Source organism: Apium graveolens, chromosome 11 (assembly GCF_009905375.1).
Source record: "Apium graveolens cultivar Ventura chromosome 11, ASM990537v1, whole genome shotgun sequence".
Taxonomy (NCBI): domain Eukaryota; kingdom Viridiplantae; phylum Streptophyta; class Magnoliopsida; order Apiales; family Apiaceae; genus Apium; species Apium graveolens.
Window position 1 is genome coordinate 130,249,676 of NC_133657.1, and position 21,620 is coordinate 130,271,295.

Genomic DNA, 21,620 nt, shown 5'->3' on the forward strand with positions numbered 1-21,620 from the left:
TTATATCCAGGTATCTATGGGTCCTTTTGAATGCAGTGAAATATCGTCTCCCATGAGCCAGTTCTCTACATCATCAGTGGTTAACATTATCTCACCATTCGGGTCTTCTAGAAGGCTCCATGGTTGCGTATTACGTACTTCTTCAGGAGGACGCACGTCTAAACCATCATCAAAGAAATCAAATAGCATACCAGTCATTACATCTTCATCCAGAGCTGGTATTGCTGAAACATGCACGGTACTTCCACCATTGTCTTCTTGCATGAGCCAGTTCTCGACTTCATCAAACACCATGTCTTCGTCCTGAGCTGGTGTTGCTGAAACATGCACCGTACTTCCACCATTATCTACTTCTTGACCAGAGGATTTCCCCACCAATTTCTTAGGATCTGGATTAGCAAGTTTGGTGGGAAACTTGGATTTCTTCTTCTTCATAGCGGGTCTAGTACTTTTACGAGTAACTTGAGGTTGGGGAGGAATAGTATTAGTGCCCCCCGACTTTGGTGGATGTTCCAAAACAACATGTTGTTTCAGTTCTTTGATGAGTTTTTGGTAATTATAAAGTTTTCTGCTCAAATGTGAGTTCCAATAATTTTTAATATCATTGTCTGTTCTACCGGGTAGATGACTGGCTATTAAGCACCACCTGCAAAATGTTATAGACAAAACAATAGTTTTTGATACCAAAATATATAATAATAAAAATGATTTGATATAGGTAATAATGACTTTCCAATTCAAAGCAAGAGTAGTACAATAATTTATTACACCTATAATTCCCAATCCAATCAACTGTTGTGCTATGTACGGCAGACTGAGATTTAATTTTACTGTTTAAATAGTGTAAATTTAGGAATTTATTCATATGAAGGAGAATTACTTGTGCTCAATTACTAGGTAGATATGTACATGATAGAGATGGTGGAAGATCTGGAGTTGGATCTTTTAAAAAAAAAAATAGCTGGCTAGGTTATCACCAAAATAATTATAAAGGAAACTGGTTGAAGAACTGCTTTGACCGAGGGAAGTTCAAGTTTAACAATAGTGTTAGTATTAGACGTCCCTAATTGGATCCGAATCTGCTCTTTAATGCACTTTCTGATTAATTAGTCATCAGTTATAATGTAGAATATATAAAGCCATTGCACGGACGAAGCTGCAAGGCTTCTTTATTTTCCACATCAATATTAGATAAATAATGTAGAGTATTATATATGACTGACCTATTTCCCATGTAAGAATGCTGCAGCTTGATGATTGTTTCATCTTCCTGAGTAGAGAAATTTCCTCTCTTGAGGTCTGATTTCAAGTAATTAACCCATCTCAGTCTGCAACTCTTTCCGCACCTCAGTAATCCTTCATAACATGAACACACACAAATGTATCATACATGCATGCATAAAACAATAACTCACAGTAAGTCACTATGTAAAATGTAATAAGATGCTACCAGCGTTCTTGGGTAAAGAGCCCCATGAGCCTTCACCATTAGCTTGAATATACTTGGTCAAAATCTCATCTTCTTCGAATGTCCATCGCCCTCTCTTCAGACCTACTTTCTCACAGCAAGGCGATCTCCCCATGTTTTATATATCTCTCAAATATTTGCAACGCGTGTCACCCCTCCTCGCACACAACTAAACAAGTAACACATTTATTATATAGGTACAAATATATCCCCTACTTTTAAGCTCCTTGGACCCTCTTTATGATGTTTTCTAACTTCAAAACGCTATTTAAATCTGTTATACCCATATTTTATTCATTTTTTTAATATTTCTAAAGTTAAAAAAGAAAAATTGTTCAAAACTAAAATATTAAAAATTGTTTATAAGAGTAAAATCAACGTTATTATATATTATATATATAAAAAAGGAAAAAGTAAAAAGAGAAAAGATAACTTTTAAGTTACAAACATGTGAAAGGCCAAAGATTCTTGAATATTTTAAGTATCAAGTAGTTTCTAGAGAGTCATACAATTACTTCACAACACTTCACTGGTATTTAATATAAAATATGTATCATGTATCCCTCTCATTCTAACATAAATCTTGAAATTTACGCATTCCAATCTTGTTCATCAATTTTTTGAAGGATAATGTAGGAAGGGCTTTAATAAACAAATCGATCTGACTGAATTTTCACACGTGCGAATCTGACAAATATCAATTTTTCCTCTTTTTAAAGTTCATGAGTGAAAAAGAATTTTGGATCAATGTATTTTATCCGATCTCCTTTTATGCAGCACTTCTTTAATTTGAGTGGTACATGCTTTATTATCTTCAAATAGAACAATATAACTTTCTTTATCGGCTGATAGACCGAATGATTCTCGAATATGATGGACCAAAGATCTCACACATACACATTCACGACTTTCCCCTTGAAGTGCTAACAATTCAGCATGAATAGAAAAAGTTACTGCAAGAGACTGCTTTGTAGATCGCCGAGATATTGCATTATCATTATATCTGAATACGTAGCCTGTTTGTGATCTTCTTTTATGTGGACCAGACCGATATTTTAAATCCGCATAACCAACTAATTCCATTTTTGAGTCTTTAGAATAAAATAAATTCATATTCATTCTTTTTCAAAAATATCTAAATATTTATTTTATACCAGTCCTGCAAAACTATGCATTGACAATAAATTAACATAATACGTAATATCATGACGTGTACAATTGGAAAGATACATAGTGCACCAATGACACTAAGATACCAAGAAGTTATATATTCTCCCTTTTGTCTTGAGAGGAATGAATCCTTATTCTTTTCCAATGAATGTACAAGCATACGTGTACTCACAGGATATGCTTTGTACATTACAAATCGTTTAAGGATCTTTTCAATATAAATTCACCGATATGCGAAAATTCTTTTAGATAAATGTTCAACTTGAAAAGTAAGACATAGTTTTCTTTTTGCCAAGTCTTTTATTTCAAACTCTCTCTTCAACTGTTCAATTCTCTCGTGAAGGTCGTCGGGGTCCTAATGATATTTAAATCATCAATATAAACTGCAATAATAAAAAATTCATATTTGTCCTTTTAGTTAAAACACGTGGACAAATTACACTATTAATATATCCATATTTCAAAAGATACTCACTGAGATGATTATACCACAAGCGACCTGATTGTTTCAACTGGTATAATGATCTCCGTAGTTTGATTGAATAAATTTTTCGGGGTCGTAAACTATACGCGTCAGACATTTTTAATTCATCATGAATTTTTATGTAAATGTCATTATCAAGTAACCCATATAAGTAGGCAGTCAAAACATCCTTTAAATCATTTTGAGCCCTTCTAAAATTGATAAACTTATATTAAAAATATTAATATTTTTGTATCCATTATCGGTGAATAAATTTTTTCGTAATCGATTTTCGGTCTTTGTCAGAACCCCTGATCAACAAGACATATCTTATATCTCACAATTTCATTTTTCTACACATAAATACCCATATATATCTAACGGATTTTACACCTGTAGGTGTTTGAACTACACGTTAAGAACTCGGTTTTTTTCAAGTGATTTTAATTCTGTCCCAATAACATGTTTCCATTTTGGCTAATTATTTTTTCTTTTTCATTCATAAATCGATTAAGTTGGCCCATTAATAGTTAATTAAAGCGTGGGGAAAATTTTCTTCTCAACCAAAATTAATTAGTGTTCTTCTTATATATATTATAGTATTTTACATACCAACTTTTGATTTTTATCTCCATGTAACTTACAAACTTTAACTTTATAATTATATAACTGTTTACCTTTAAAAATTCATGGAACTCATGTATAATAGGTCTATAAATAAACCTTATTTTTGAACGTGCAAGACACACAAATGTTATAAAAATGAAATATATCATATGAGGAACAAGCGAACAGAGGTCTTAAATTAATTTTAAGGGGCACATTTTTTAATACAATTATGTATATATATTTTCTGTTTGAAAAAAAATTAAAAAATGAGTATTATTCTAGTTTCCAAAAAAAAAGTAACGGAAGAAAAAATAAAAATAAAAATATTTAAATTATAATAAATTATTATCTTAAGCAAAATTAATAAAATATGATACTATCTTAAAGATCTAAGTAAGTTACAAAAAATATAGAAAATAATTATTAAGCAAAATATGTAATAAGAATATTAGTTTTTTTGGTAAGTAGCTGAGACTAATAGTTTTAATAATTAAATACACCAGCAACACTAATTTTCTTTTACACAATGTGGACACAATATGATATTTAATAATTCAATTTTTAGGTGGTTAAATTATTTTAAACTATATTTATTTATATTTATATTCAATGTATCAATAAATTAATGTTTTTATAATTAAAACTAGTTTACGTATAAATTACGTTTTCTATGATTATTTTTTTTATTTATAATTAATGTATCTTACTTTTACGTATTTATAATATTGTTTTCAATATTTAATTTATTAAAATATTAAAATTATGTTAAACAAATATATATTTTAATTAATTTTTATTATTTACTCACATAATATTTTTTATAATTTTATAGATACATTTTTAATCTGATTTTAGGCTGGGCACTTAAAATTCCGCTCAGCAAGCAAGAGGTAGTTGATAAGTGACTGATTATCATTTTACTTTTTTCGGGTCAATCATGTCCGGGCAACCGAGCATTAAAGTTACAAGGTAAACACACGATTCTCAGTCCCCGGACTGTTTATTTGCTACATGTATGCACTGTTCTAAAAATCCCGGATTTTTTAAAAAATTTATGATTAATTTCCGATCAATCTTTAAAAAATATTTGGTCATCTATTTTTTAAAATCCAATTAATATTTATAAATTATTTTTGAATTATATATTTCATAATAAATAAGGTAAATATATTAAATATTATTAAAATATTTAAATATATCCGATTTTTGTTCCGATTAATCCCTCCGATTAATCCCCGATTTGCCGATTAATCCCTAATCGTTACCCAAACCGATTAGTGCCGATTACCGATTTTTACAATCATGTCTGTATGTACATAAAAAAATTCCGCTAGATTTTATCTACGGAGGCCTATTTGTTAAAATTATTATTTATGTTCATAGGGTTTTACTTTTACTGGTCATTATGTTTTACATTACTAAATTATGCATGTATATATGACTTTTGATGCCAATTAGGTTTTATGGTTCTTTTACGTACATGATTGATCTTTGTGGACATAAATATCCAGCGGGTCTTATTATATATATAGTTTTTTTTCCGATAATTGTTAAAAAAAATTATTAATTTAAATATAGTACATTGGTATAAACCCTAAACCGTCGATACACCCAACTATCTACATGCTGCATATCAGCTATAAACATGCTGAAAGTGTAAACCCGTGAAAGATGAATAATAACACCCCGAAAAGAGACACAAAATACACTATTCAAGAGAAGAGATACACAATCACCCCAAAAATAGATTTTATTGAAAATAAATTAACGAGAATAAAAAAGAATGAAGAGATTGAGACTTTTTACCGAAAAAACGAGTAAAAACTTCTCGATTTACTTGAAAATAGACAAACTCCGTTTATATAGTCTTTTAAGCATGATTATTCTGTCAGCTTGTGAGTAGCAGTTAACTATTATAAACTTGGAGCGTTGTTTCTGCATTTTAATTACACATATTAAATGTGACAAAATTAGCTAGTACCAATAATTTATGTGTTAATTAGTCAAAACATTTTTCTTTACGTCCAATAGTAGATAGTTTTTGTCAAGTGATACTCGTGTTTCTTTATCTATAAATATTATGTAATTGTATCTCTATGCTCATTTATTTGACTTATGTATGCATAGGCATTAGCCTTTTGTTATTGAGTAGATGGTCAGTAACATAATCTGTCATCTCCTAAACATGTTAAAAGTGACGTATTGTTCTAGTAATTATTTTACTTATATATTTCTTTTCCTTTATATTTTTTTCTTATATACGTATTACCTGACTTTTTTGCTTATAATAAAATTTATTGTGAGGATCCTATTGATTAATATTTAATCGTCAGATAATAAGGTTTTTTTAAATATTAAATATTTTAAAAAAAGATAGTCAGTGGCATCACACATATTGGATACCACAACCACTCAGTCAAAAAATCATTACAATAGAGTAGTTTTTTCAGTAAATTTTATAAAATATTAGATATACAGCAGTGCTTTCCAAATTAGTTACAGTGTGAAAAGTGAAAAAAAAATTCAAGATATTGCAACGGTTTAGAAACTAGTTGCTAAAGAATACTAAATTTTGGGTCATAAACTTTGGCGGGCTATGAAATTATAAGCAGGCTTTACAATATTTGGGCGGGTGAAAGTCAAAAACTAAAAAATTAATAACAAAACACAAACTTAAAACTAAAAACAAACTTAAACAAATCCAGACAGGAGACTAGAGCTAGAGACTAGAGACGACATTTTCGATCGAAGTTCGGCCGTTGATAAAAGATCCAAGATTGAAACTCCAAAGTATAAAAGCTGTAATATTAACAGTGGAGAGTTAATTTTAAAATTTCAAGACCGAAGATTGAAGCCTAAATATGAGGTATGCTAATTCGATTTGGGCCTTTTTTGTTTTATAAGCTTAAAATTATGGATTTTTTTTGTTAATTAGGGTTTATGTTCAATTCGATTTGAGGTTTGAGTTAGGACTATTTTAATTTGGGATTTTTTGTTTAATTAGGGGTTTTTGTGTTGGAGGTAATTAGGGTTTTGTTCTCATATTTTTTGTTTTATTACGACTATACGAGGTATGTTTAAGTAAATTACAATGTTTCAATTTAGTATTTTTTTTATTTATTTGTAATGTATGTTCTCTCAATGTGTATTCTTTTTTATATATCAGTTGACATTTTATTTGATGGCTTTTTTATGTTCTTTTCAATTTGAATTCGTTTACCTTATTGAATTAGTTTACATTTTTTATGTGAACTTAAAGCCACAATTCAACATCACCCGTATTTGTATGTTTGCACTTCCAAATTGTTGAAAGTAATTTACCATAATTGAATTACTCTGCATTATGTCAAACATGGAAATGTTTCTGGTAGAGCACATTTGTTCAAGTACTAAGGAAGTATTAATGTTCACTATGTTGTTAAGCTTAGGAGAAGTTAAAATTTTATTTTGTTAGACGGTTAGTCCTATAATTTGTTTTATCTTTGTTCAGGCTGGTATCCTCGCAATTGGTAAAGGAAATGAAGTTGTTAAACAAATAGTTGGGACTGATGTTATATTAACTCCTTGTACTATTATGTAAGCCATCTAATTTTGTTTATTTATAATTTTTTTAACACAAGTACTCTTCTGTAGGTATCTAAAAGTCAGTTATCTTTACAAAAATGAATCTAACACTATATGCTGATTACTGAATTTTTGATGGAGAAGTAAGAGGTATGTGTCCCTGTGAATTTTATCTATCGGAGAGGTGACATTGGCACATATCCCTTTGCTATCATATAAATTTAATCAAGAGTTTACAATTTAGATGTTATTTCAAATTACTAATGTGCTAGCTGCTTAATGATTGATGTAATTTATACGTGCAGTTGACTTTGTCAAATTTTTAAGTTCAAACTTTAGTGATACTTGAAAGATGCTATTGTAGAGTTACGGAAGAGAGCTGTCAAATTCAGACACAGAAAATACCTACAGGAAAATTATTGTGGGTGTACAAATATCATAACTTACACAATTTTTTTTACTTAGTAATTGCCATGGTTTGCGTCGCTGGTGTCCATTTTGTATAGGAAATAATGTGCGGGATACCCTTGAATAATACTGACATTTTTCTTCAGTTTTAAATTCTTTCCATCGATATTTCATGTTTGTAGGTGAAATTGGAAGGATCTTTGTCATGCTACTTCTTCTTGTAGCCCTTTGTTATGCTATACACTTATACAAGTAAAAGAAATATTTCCAATGAAAGATCGAAATGTTCCACCATGTCATTATAGTTCACTTAATTGTAAAATTGCACTACTTAGCATAGATGTTGAATAACCATTAAGTTTATTGCAGTGTATTCACTATTAGACATGCTTCTAATATTTCTTTTTAATTGTGCAGATACGTGGTCTAGACCATTTACCAAGACAAAAAACCTTCGACTGAAAACAACTATTAAGAGGAAGAGCCATTTCCACTTGAAGAAAATTGAAGACGATCAACTATTGTATATTTTGGTCTATGTAATTTTAACTTAACATTGTTGTGTGTAACTTTAACTTTGTTTTTTTCGCTTTTGTTATTCCCAGTGGACTAACAATGAGATTTACAGAAGGGGGGTTGAATATAAATCTCAAAACTTTTTCAAGTTTTGAGTAGTTTCTAAGGCTAAGTGTTTTAGTGAGCAAATGTGTGTGAATGACTTGAAGCTAATACAGACAGACATATATTCAAACATAAATGTAGAGAACACAAAGAACTTAAAAATTTTTCTGGTGAATTTGTTGTTCCACCAGAGATGTGTTATTTCAGAAAATCTGTGATTTAAAGAATTAAATCACAGCTGCTTCCTCGTACAAACTAGATGATTTTCTCTCTGGATTTTTCTAAACAGCTCTGGAAAATTCACATCTAATTACTAGCTGCTACTTGGTTTATATATCACCAAGTTTACAAGTGAAGACAAAACTGTAAAATACAATTAAAAAGGCTCTTCACATGTTTCTTCTTCATTTCTTTATCCAATGCAATTTAGGCTTAGCTGTTAATTTTAGAATACTTCCTTGTTTGCACCAGAATGGAAATGCTGCATTTTCTTCATTCCTCCTAGAGGCTTCCACATTCCAGTTTGTCTCTGTCAACCCATGTGCCTCTGTCAGCTTATGAATTGTCACTATCAACTGCTAATGAACTAAGCATCCGTTGAAACTTTCATCCGTTGATGTCTTATCCGTTGAGGCTTTATCCGTTGAAGTTTTATCCGTTGATGCATTAGCAGTTGAAATCTTTATCCGTTGAAGCACTTATCCGTTGATGGATATTATCCGTTGAAACTTTAGAGACATCCGTTGAAACTTTGTTTCTTATCCGTTGAAGGTCTTCAATATCAGTTGATACTTCTTCACTTATACAAAATTACAAGGCATGAAATATTTACAATTAGCCCTCCTATTTGCATATCCACTAGTAGTCAACATGACTGATAATTTCCTACAACATCTAAGAATTACAATTTGAATCCAGAGAATGAAATGTGCTACAATACTAAACTTATTGCTAAGTAAAGCTACTCCTTCAACGGATAACCAAGATGGTCTTATCCGTTGAGGCTACAAACACTAGATTTCTACTTAAGTGTTTTGTATAACTTATTATCAAACTAATACACATATTCCTAACAATCTCCCCCTATTTATGTCTACTAGAACTGTAGGCATAAATTTGGGTTTAGCTTGATGATAACAAAACACTTGACAAATATATTAACTGTAATAAAGCAGAAATTCAAAAGTGCTGCAAAAATGTGTATGCTGAGATAGAATTGAAGAATTACATTATTTCCAAGGGTGCTCCTTTAGCCTGAGCAGATTAATTTCTTTTCCTTTGATCCCTTGTTTTCTTTCCTAGCCTCCTGTCATTCTCCTCTATTTGAAGTTGAAGTTGTCTGTAGAACTCAGCTTCATCTTCTTCATTGATGTCCAACTTAGATTGCATATCCTTGAGAGTTTCATTACTGGCAATCTTGAGCTGATCTTCAAGTCTGAAAAATCTTCTGACTCCTTTGTTGTCTCTGAACTCCATCAACAAATGAGGTGATTTGTGAACTGTAATTCCTCTTTCTTGAATGAGTAATGTTCTAGGCAAGGCATTGGGCTCCCACCAAGTTTTCCTTATGTTGGAAATCTTGTTGAGAATCTCAGTCTTGGCAGTCCTGGTAAAGCCAGAATCCCTTTGTATGGCTGAGTAGACTCTAACCAAGGTAGAGTAGCCTTCATTCAGAATCCTGTAGAGAGGCCAAGTTCTTTCCCCACTTCCTTTGTATTTGAACACTAGTCTTTCTGGTAGCTGTCTGTAGGCAGCTATTTCCCTTACTTCCTCCAGCTCATCCAGATAGAGTTCAATGTCTGAAAATTCTTTTATGTCACAAATGTGAACATAATCATCCTTAGAGGCTTGTGGCTTAGGCTTGGGCTTCTGAGTGAATTTGATTGAGGTTTTAGAAGGTGTTGATTTGATTCTTCTTTTCTGCTTCTTTGATGGTGGAGAAGAGGTTAAGAAGGTGGGCAATTTGATGGTGTCCCAATCAATTGGTTCCTCATTAGGAATGATTGTTTCACCATGAATGTTTATGAAGGGGTCAGGCACAATGGGTTCAGGAATAGAAGGTAGTGGTTTGGATTTTGATTGGGTTTCTTCAGTCTCATCTACCATTTTTCTCTTTGCATTGGCCTTCTTTCTGTTCCCTTTCTGCCATTCCTTTCTTTCCTTACTTCTTTCTTCCATATCATTATCAACCATGTCCCCCATACCTTCATCTTCACTTTTGTCTTCAATTTCTTTCTTTTCTTCAGCTTGACTTGACTTTAGCTGTTTTTCAAGCTTTGCTTGTGCTCTTTTGTCAGCCTTTAGCTTTTTGGCTTTTTCCTTCAACCTTCTGGTTTCTTCCCTCTTGGCTATTGGGAATTTGGGATGTCCTTGCATCACACAAATGCTCTTTCCCTCTCTAAAGATAATTGCCATGTTCCTCCTTTCAACCACATCCATGGTCTCTTTGTGCTTTATGATACTTCCACCCAAAACCTTGTCTTCATCAGGCTTTGGAAGAGGAAAGTCCACTTCTTTCAACTGAGCAAGGCTTAGAGGGTTCTTTGTAGAGTCCTTGTTGGATCTGTTGTTGGGCTTGAGAACCATAGGTTTCAGATTCTTGGAAGAAGTCTCTCCAACCTTATTCCTCCTTACTGGCTTGAGCTCCATAATAATTGGTTCCACTTTTGTGCTATGCTTCACAGATTGTGATTTAAAAGTTGTGGAACCAAAAATTTGTTGCACCTTTTCATCAATTTTCCTCCTTTGCTCTTTGACTTGCAATTCAGCTGCTGCTATCTGGATTAGATCAATTCCATCAAGCTTTCCTTTGATTTGAATAGGTGGAGAAATGATGATGGAAGGAACTAGCACTTGAGATATTTGAACTGTTGTTGATGGCTCTCCTTCCTCTTCCCCTTTATTCTCCCCCTTTTTGTTATCATCAAGGGTAGGGGGTCAAGCCTTGTGCTTTTTCCAGCTGCATTAGTAGATTTGTCTGAGTTTGTTGATTCTGAAGAATGGTGACCATAGAGTCTTCAATGATCTGAACTCTGTCTTCCAACCTGGCCAGCCTCTTGTCAGCATCAGATGCTTTCCTCAGTCTCCCCAACAAATCTTGCATAGTACCATAAGGCATGACTGAATCCATCTTCTCAGCATTGTAGGATTTCAGATCAGCAATGTCCTGCTTGAGTTCATCCACACTTAGATTCTGTTTGAAATGCTGCAACTGCAAGAGATGCAGAGAGTCCAGATGAGCTTGAAGAATTGCCTTGGTACCAGCATCTGTAGTCTCCTGAAGGGCCTTCTGAATAGTCATTACTTGCCTGACCAAAGTTACACCAAACTCTCCTGGTGTAGATGCATTTGCCCATGCCCAATCAGGTAGATCTGGAACAGAACTTGGGCCTGCTTCTCCCCCTAAGTTCATGCTCTCATCCAAAGAATTAGAGTCATCATCATTAGAATTTACTCCAAATTCTTCAGATGGCTTACCAGCTTGAGAAGGCAGCCTGTTAACAGCAGCTTTGTCTCTGAGAAGAGATTCTGAAGTGTGTACAATATTTAAAGTCTGTTCTGCCTCCACATTGCCCTGAGCAGCCAATAATTGATAGGCTGGAACAGGGTGAGTAAAAGTGTCAGCATCCAAGGAAATGTTATCAATTACAGCTTTGTAATGTTGCTAAAATTGTCTTTCCTTTTCTGCATCATCCACTATCATTGACTCACTAGCAATGGCTGGATCCATCCTTATAGCTTCTGTACATGCCTTTCTCTCATTTTCTCTATTTTCTTGCATCAGGGGCTCCCCCTGGCTCACACACACCCTCACACCCTCACCCTCACCTTCTAAGGTGGCACTCCCCTCACTCACTTTTGCCATGCTGGAAGAAATAGCATGCATATGGTGACTCTCAACCTCTCCTTTTGCCTGGGAGCAACCCAACCTCTCACTCAAATTATCACTCCCTTCCCTCAAACATAAAAGTGATTGTACAGTAACCATGTCCTCTACAGTTGGAAGTGTTTCTGTTATATGTGTAGAGACCATCAACGGATAGAGAGTATCCGTTGAAGTGGAAACTGATGGTATCAACGGATAACTGCTGTTAAGCTTATCCGTCGAAGAACAACCACTTGTCAACGGATGAGAGATATCCGTTGAAGAAGGAAAAGATGTAGATATAGAAAGTGACATAATTGTTGAATCTGTGTGAATGGATTTTAAGTGAGGTGACACAGATTCTTCAACTATATCTGAAAGAATTGGCTGATGATCCAACAAATCATCTAAAAGATGATGATCATCAGGTTTTGAGTGGGGCTCCTCCCTGAGTTTTAATGAGGGAGAATCAGGAAGTGATGTGAATATCATATCCACATCCAGAGAGGGTGATGGAGAGTTTGATGATGGATGTGTTTCTATTATGAAAGAATGGGGCTGTGACTCCATATTTGCTGGAGTCACATCAAGCTGAATTTGAGAAGGCAAAGATACATGTGGATGTATATGTGCTGTGTGTGCCCCTTGTGTGGAAACTAGGGTCTTGGCCTTCTTCTTCCTTGAAAAGACTTTGATTGGTGAATTTGTGGCTTCAGTGTCCCTCCCTCTTTTGTTCTGTGTCCCTGGTTGGGGACTATTTTCAATAGTTGCACCCTTTTGGGAGGATGCAACTAGGGATGTGTTTGACTCCTTTTGAACCACCACAGTCTTTTGAGAGACTGTGGCTTGGCTGGCTGGGGTACCACTCACCTCTCCCACCTTATCCTGGGGGGTTTCTTGATGTTCACCCCTCCCCTCACCACTCACACCCTGTTCACTCCCTTCAGGGTTTATGGTAGTTGTTACAACTGTTGTCTTTTGAGAGACAACATATGTGGTTTTCTTTGGCTTGTGTTTTGAAATTTTAGTTTTGCTGGCTTTGGTAGGAACCTGTTTGGAAAAAGACACAGATTCCATTGCCACACTGGAAGGCAAAGAAACAATGGGGTTGGAAACAGTAGGAGTTATAGAAGTGTTTACCTCACTTACCTGTGGTGCATTCATGATTGGAAAATATACCAATGGCACCTGACTGTTGAGGTTCATTCTCAAAAGGTCTGCAAGGACCCTTTTCTCTTGTGCTCAGCATTTGAGTTTATTGTTCTCATTAGATATAACCAATACTTCAGCAACATGGTTAGCCAATAACATAAAGAATCTAGCATAGTAGATGTTATGTGGTCTATTAGCTTTGTTACCTAATCTGGAACCTAATTCTAGCATGACATAGTTGCTAAAATTAAAGTACCTATCAGAAACTAGCATATAGAGCATATTAACAAGAGATGAAGTTATGGCATCAAAATTGCTGATCTTCCCAGAGAAAACCTTGATAAAGGCATCTCCAAGAAAACTCCATTCTTTCCTAAGACCCTTCCTTCTAATACTACCTAAACTAACAGAATCAAAAGCATAGCCTATGGAATCTAACATAGCAGATACATCTTTATCAGTGTGTGGTGTCATGGCATTATTCTCAGGCAACTTAAAACAAGACTGTATATCATCACAGTTAATGCAGTAATCCGTACCTTTGAGAGAGAAGGCAATAGTCATATCTGTGGAGTTGAACTCTGCAGTTGTCCAAATCTCCTCAATCACCTCACAGTAGATGGTTGGGGCTTCCAGCATTGCATAACTTAGTTTGCAGTTTTTGATGAAGTCCATCATCTTGTGATAATCAGAATGGGCTTCATTCTTTTCAACCAAGGCTACGAAATTATTCTTTTCATAAACAAATCCAGATTGAGACATAATTTTGACTACTAGTGCCATTGTTGTGAGTAGAGGTTGCAGAGAAAAACTTGAGAATTTTGGGAGAGAAGGAGAATAAAAATTGCAAGAAAGCGTAAAGTGAAAATAAGAATTCAATGGGCTTTTATACTTTCTTGAATTAAAATGTAAATAAAATGATTAAATGATACTTTTAAATAAATTACAGCCGTTTAAGAATAAAGAAAATTTTAGAAATTCTGAAAACTGCCTTTAATACAAATACATACAACAGTGTATATTTGTATCAACGGTTAGGTAAAAGAATCAACGGCTGTGACTCACTTAAAGTAACTGATGTGACACTTCAACGGATAAGGTAAATGGTTATCCGTTGATGATCAACACTATTTTATTCGTTGAGGGATAAAATTACCAGAAATGTATTTGTCTTTCAACGGATAATGAACATCCGTTGATAGAACAATTTTGGCTTTCAACGGATAGGGAATATCTGTTGATAGAATAAGTCTTACTCAAAGCCAACTTTGTTCTTGCAGCAAATTCATTTCAGGCTTCAAGGCAGATTTCAAAGAGGACATAAATTTATGAATAATTAAGCATACCTAGCTCACTTACTAATCTTGTGAATGTTGATTCATCAAGTGGCTTGGTAAATATGTCTGCAATCTGCTTTTCACTTGGAACAAAATGAAGTTCCACTATACCTTTCATCACATGTTCCCTAATGAAGTGGTACTTGATGTTAATGTGCTTGGTTCTTGAGTGCTGCACTGGATTTTCAGTAATGGCAATGGCACTTGTGTTGTCACAGAATATAGGAATTTTGTCAACAGTTAGTCCATAGTCAAATAGTTGATTCCTCATCCATAGTATCTGTGCACAGCAACTACCAGCAGCAATGTACTCAGCTTTAACTGTTGATGTAGAAACAGAATTTTGCTTCTTGCTGAACCATGACACAAGCTTGTTCCTTAGAAATTGACAGGTGCCAGTTGTGCTTTTCCTGTCTATTTTGTAGACTGCATAATCTGCATCTGAGTAGCCAATTAGATCAAAACCAGACTCTCTAGGGTACCAAATTCCTTGATTTGGAGTCCCTTTGAGATATCTGAAGATTCTTTTAATAGCCACTAAGTGAGATTCTTTAGGGTCAGCTTGAAATCTAGCACAAAGACATGTAGAAAACATTATATCAGGTCTACTAGCAGTTAAATATAAAAGTGAGCCAACCATGCCTCTATAACTTGAAATGTCCACAGACTTTTCAGCCTTGTTTAATTCAAGCTTGGTGACAGTGGCCATGGGAGTTTTTGCAGATGAACAGTCCATTAAGTCAAACTTCTTTAAAAGATCATGAATATATTTAGTTTGACTAATAAAAATTCCACCACTAACTTGTTTAACTTGTAAACCAAGAAAATAAGTTAGCTCTCCCATCATGCTCATTTCATATTTACTTTGCATTAACTTAGCAAACTTTTTACAAAGCTTATCATCTGTAGATCCAAATATAATATCATCTACATAAATTTGAACAAGTATTGTAGAGCCATTAACATTTCTAAAAAAAAGAGTTTTGTCAACAGTACCTCTTGTGAAGTGATTATCTAGAAGAAATTTTGACAAAGTCTCATACCAGGCTCTAGGTGCTTGCTTTAGTCCATAGAGTGCTTTCAACAGATAATACACATAGTCTGGAAAGTTTGGATCTTCAAATCCTGGAGGTTGGCTTACATACACTTCTTCCTCCAATTCCCCATTTAGAAATGCACTCTTGACATCCATTTGATAGACTTTGAAATTGGCATGGGCTGCATAGGCTAGAAAGATTCTGATGGCTTCAAGTCTGGCAACTGGAGCAAATGTTTCATCAAAATCTATTCCCTCTTGTTGAGAATAGCCTTTAGCAACCAATCTGGCTTTATTCCTTTTGACAATGCCATTTTTATCCATCTTCCATACTTTGTTCCTCTCAAATTGGTTTAGCTCCTCTTGCATTGCTAAAATCCAATCTGGATCTAATAGAGCTTCTTCCACTCTCTTAGGTTTCTCCTGTGATAGAAAGCTACTATACAGACATTCATCTTGAGTAGCCCTTCTAGTTTGCACTTTAGATGTAGCATCACCAATGATCAGTTCAAAAGGGTGATTCTTGGTCCATTTCCTTTGAGGTGGTAGATTAGCTCTAGATGAGGTTGCCTCAGTATTGTCATGATGTGTGATAGAATGTTGATTGGTTGAAACTCCCCCCGAGTTGCTGATCCTTTGAAAGGAATTGGGAGCTCTATCAACTGATGAAGTGAATTGATTATCCGTTGACAGACCGTGATCAACGGATGCTTCATTATGAACTTCAACGGATGATGCACTTTGTCTTTCAACGGATGCTGCATTGCTTCTTTCAACGGAAGCTGAATTATGACTTTCAACGGATGCATCATTCTGTGCATTATCCAAAGGCAGAGTTTGAATTCTTCTTGAGATGCCTTCTTCATCATTCTCATCTTCACTATCATCACAATATATCTCAATATTGTCAAATTTGAGTCCTTCATGATGTCCCTCATCTGTTAGTCCATCAATCTTTTTATCATCAAACACAACATGCACAGATTCCATGACAATGTTGGTTCTTAGATTGTAGACCCTATATGATTTTCCAGTAGAATAACCAACAAATATTCCTTCATCAGCCTTTGCATCAAACTTCCCTTTGTGATCAGATTGATTCCTTAAGATGTAACATTTGCAACCAAAGACATGCAAAAAGTTTAAAGTTGGTTTTCTTCTCTTGAATAATTGATAGGGAGTCATGCCTTTTGCCTGATTGATTAGAGAAATATTCTGAGTGTAACATACACAGTTAACAGCCTCAGCCCAAAAGTAAGTTGGGAGTTTTGAATCTTCAAGCATTGTCCTTGCAGCTTCAATTAGTGATCCGTTCTTCCTTTCCACCACACCATTTTGTTGTGGGGTCCTTGGAGCTGAGAACTCATGCATGATCCCATTTTCTTCACATAACAACTTCATGGTTGAATTCTTGAACTCAGTTCCATTGTCACTCCTAATATTTCTTACTTTGAAATTAGGATGATTGTTGACTTGCTTGATATGATTGATAATGATTTCACTAGCTTCATCCTTTGATCCAAGAAAATAAACCCATGAAAACTTTGAGAAATCATCTACAATCACTAGGCAATATTTTTTCCTTGAAATTGACAATACATTGACTGGTCCAAAAAGATCCATGTGTAGCAGTTGTAATGGTTCATCAATTGCAGATTCAAGCTTCTTACTGAATGATACTTTCTTTTGCTTTCCTTTCTGACAAGCATCACACAGTCCATCCCTTGTGAATTCTACTAGAGGTATTCCTCTAACTAAGTCATTTTTGACTAGATCATTGATTGTCTTGAAATTCAAATGGGACAGCTTCTTGTGCCATAGCCAACTTTCAACTGAGCTTGCTTTGCTGAGAAGACAAGTAATAGATTCTGCATCTGTAGAGTTGAAGTCAGCTAAGTACACATTCCCTTTTCTAACTCCAGTTAGAACCACTTTATTGTTCTTCTTACTTGTGACAATACAGGCTTCAGAATTGAAGGAAACAGTATTCCCTCTGTCACATAGTTGACTGATGCTCAATAAGTTGTGTTTGAGACCATCAACCAATGCAACTTCATCAATGATGACATTTTCTTTTGAAATCAAGCCATATCCCATAGTGAATCCTTTGCTGGCATCTCCAAAGGTTATGCTAGGGCCAACTCTCTCCTTAAACTCTGTGAGCAGGGTGAAATCTCCTGTCATGTGTCTTGAACAGCCACTGTCCAAGTACCATAGATTCCTTCTTTTTCCCTGCACACAACAAAATCAATCAAGTTGATTTTGGTACCCAAGTTTCCTTGGGTCCAGCCTTGTTAGTCTTTTTCCTAGACTTCATTCCTCCTGCATCTTTTGACTTAGGTAACTTTGGGTCAACCTTGATCTCAGATGTGGTTGGTTGAAGTGTAGGGTTAGTCACAGAATCATTTAGCACATTTGATTGAATTTGATAAGGCATAGATTGTGCAAACATGTTATTCCACATAGGCATATTGTATGGCATTTGAGGTATACTAAATGCAGTAAAATAAGGATTATTAATATATGACATGTTTGCAAAATGTGCATGGGGATTCTGATGAGACATAACAGGCATATCATGCAGATGTGACATAGACATGTTAGACATGGAGGGATTTGAAGGCATGGGAGCATTTTTAACAGATTTGCAATTATCAGATAGGTGATTAACACTTTTACAATGCACACAGCTTTTTCTAGGAGCATACCTATCAGGTGTGTAATTGTTATGTTTATTAATCCCTACCTTCCCATTTCTTTTAGATTTTCTTTTAGTTTCCTTTTTATCCTCAACCAACTTAATCCTATTTTTCAGCTGATCTAAAGTCATTTGTCTTATATTCACCTTACTGGCATCTTTGGATGTGCTAGCTCCTTCTTTGACAAAGTTCTTGAAAGTTGAATCATCCTTCTTATTGAGATTTTTATTTTTAAAATTACTTGCCTGTTTTAATTGATGAGCCTTCAACGGATGCTCTTTTTCTTCCTTCAACGGATAACTTTCATCATCCGTTGATTCCACATCCGTTGACAATCCATCAATTAATTCTAACTCCTTTTTGTTTTTCTTCCAGGCATCCTCACAGAATGATTCAATTCCCTGAACCTTGGCAATCTGAACACTAACATCCCTAGATGTTTTCCAGGCCTTGATTACCTCTTGCTCACTTTCTAACTGTTTAGAAAGAATTTCTACTTTCTTAACAGCTTCTTCTAGTTCACTCTCAACAGTCAAGCATTTAAGTTTAATCTTTTTAAGCTCAATTACCTGATCCTCTAACACAACATTCCTATCACTTAAAAACACATTATTCTCTTTGATCCTAGTGTTTTCCTTGGCTAGTGATTTAAGCGAAACTCGCAAATGATATAATTCATTGGACATATCATTTATGGCTTCATTGCATTCATTTTTAGAAAGCTGAGAGAGATCAGTAGTAATTACCTGGTTGCTTGATGAACTAGTTTCATTTTCATCAGAATTAGCCATCAGGGCTAGGTTGACATATTCCATATCATCATCTTCATTGACTTCATCTGCTGCCCAATCATCTTGAGTGAGAAAAGCTCTTTCCTTTTGTTTGAGCAAATCAAAATACTTTTTTTTTGTAATCAAATTGCTCAAATTTCTTCTTATCAGAGGTTGGCTTCCTACACTCACTTGCAAAGTGTCCACTAATGCCACAATTATAACATTTGAACTTGGATTTGTCCGCCATGTTTTTGTTTGGCTTAGTGAATTTTGTATTTTTCCTGAACTTCATCTTTGCAAACCTCCTGGACAGAAAAGCCAGATGTTCATCAACATCATCAGAGTCATCTTGACTGGAATTGTTTTCATCCTCAGCTACTTGCTCTTTACCCTTGCTTGATTCTGATTTGCTTGTGCCAATTTTGAGACTTGGCATTGTCTTCTCCTCATTCCTGGCTCCAACCTTCTCACTATCAGCTACAAGTGCAACTGATCCTCCTTTTCTCTTTCCCTTTTCCAACAGCTCATCTTGCTCCATCTCAAGTTCATATATCTTCAAAATTCCATATAATCTTTCAAGTGTGAAGTACTTATAATCTTGAGAATTTCTTAGAGAAACAGTCATAGGCTTCCATTTCTTTGGTAGAGACCTTAGAAATTTTAAATTGGAGTCCTTGACTTGGTACATTCTGCCATACAGCTTCAATCCATTCAACAGTTTCTAAAATCTGTTGAAGGTATCATTCAATGATTCTCCTTCTTCAAAATGAAAATATTCATACTGTTAAATGAGAAGCTGCATTTTGTTTTCTCTAACTTGCTCAGTGCCTTCACAGATAAGCTGCACAGTATCCCAAATTTCCTTAGCAGTTTGGCTGTTAATGACATTGTCAAACATATCTTGATCTAGGCCATTAAACAGAATGTTCATGGCTTTCTTGTCCTTGTGAACCTCTTCAATATCTTCAACAGTCCATTCTGCTTTTGGCTTGGGAATAGACTGTCCAACAACAACTATTGCAATAGCAGCTGTGGCCACCTTGTGAGGGATGTAAGGACCATTTTCAATGCAATTGATGTAGCTTTCATCTTGAGAGAGAAGATGTAAGTGCATCTTCACTTTCCAGTGATGATAGTTATCTCTTTCCAAGATTGGAATCTTTACACCAATATCCTTCTTACTCATGATGTTAGCAAAATAGATCTTTAAACTCTTTGTATATTAAGAGCTTTCTCTGATACCAATTGTTATTCCCAGTGGACTAACAATGAGATTTACAGAAGGGGGGTTGAATGTAAATCTCAAAACTTTTTCAAATTTTGAGTAGTTTCTAAGGCTAAGTGTTTTAGTGAGCAAATGTGTGTGAATGGCTTGAAGCTAATACAGACAGATATATATTCAAACACAAATGTAGAGAACACAAAGAACTTAAAAACTTTTCTGGTGGATTTGTTGTTCCACCAGAGATGTGTTATTTCAGAAAATCTGTGATTCAAAGAATTAAATCACAGCTGTTTCCTAGTACAAACTAGATGATTTTCTCTCTGGATTTTTCTAAACAGCTCTGGAAAATTCACATCTAATTACTAGCTACTACTTGGTTTATATATCACCAAGTTTACAAGTGAAGAAAAAACTGTAAAATACAATTAAAAAGGCTCTTCACATGTTTCTTCTTCATTTCTCTATCCAATGCAATTTAGGCTTAGCTGTTAATCTTTGAATACTTCCTTGTTTGCACCAGAATGGAAATGCTGCATTTTCTTGATTCCTCCTAGAGGCTTCCACATTCCAGTTTGTCTCTGTCAACCCATGTGCCTCTGTCAGCTTATGAATTGTCACTATCAACTGCTAATGAACTAAGCATCCGTTGAAGCTTTCATCCGTTGATGCCTTATCCGTTGAGGCTTTATCCATTGAAGCTTTATCCATTGATGCATTAGCAGTTGAAGTCTTTATCCGTTGAAGCACTTATCCATTGATGGATATTATCCGTTGAAGCTTTAGAGACATCCGTTGAAGCTTTATTTCTTATCCGTTGAAGGTCTTCAATATCAGTTGATACTTCTTCACTTATACAAAATTACAAGGCATGAAATATTTACAATTAGCCCTCCTATTTGCATATCCACTAGTAGTCAACATGACTGATAATTTCCTACAACATCTAAGAATTACAACTTGAATCCAGAGAATGAAATGTGCTACAATACTAAACTTATTGCTAAGTAAAGCTACTCCTTCAACGGATAGCCAAGATGGTCTTATCCGTTGAGGCTACAAACACTAGATTTCTACTTATGTGTTTTGTATAAATTATCATCAAACTAATACACATATTCCTAACAGCTTTGTATTTTGCTAGACTTGGTTTGTATGTTGATGTTGGAACAACAGAAGTAGTGCTAAACTGCTTTTGTGTGAATTAATTATTGAATTGTGTTGTGGATATAC

At 34.6% G+C, this 21,620-nt stretch overlaps 1 protein-coding gene and 1 long non-coding RNA gene across 2 annotated transcripts; one reads left to right on the forward strand and one right to left on the reverse strand.

Annotated features, from left to right (window-relative positions):
- On the reverse strand, positions 1-1,583 carry LOC141695883 (transcription factor MYB12-like). Its single transcript, XM_074500092.1, has 3 exons — positions 1,451-1,583; positions 1,224-1,356; positions 1-646 (listed from the first exon to the last, which is right to left on the reverse strand). The coding sequence occupies exons 1-3, from the start codon at positions 1,581-1,583 to the stop codon at positions 1-3; spliced, it is 912 nt and encodes a 303-aa protein (XP_074356193.1).
- Positions 1,584-6,273: 4,690 nt separating this feature from the next.
- LOC141698056 (uncharacterized) lies at positions 6,274-8,416 on the forward strand. Its single transcript, XR_012564932.1, has 3 exons — positions 6,274-6,576; positions 7,201-7,286; positions 8,100-8,416. It is a non-coding gene; the product is annotated as an uncharacterized LOC141698056 (long non-coding RNA).
- The last annotated feature ends 13,204 nt before the right edge of the window (positions 8,417-21,620 follow it).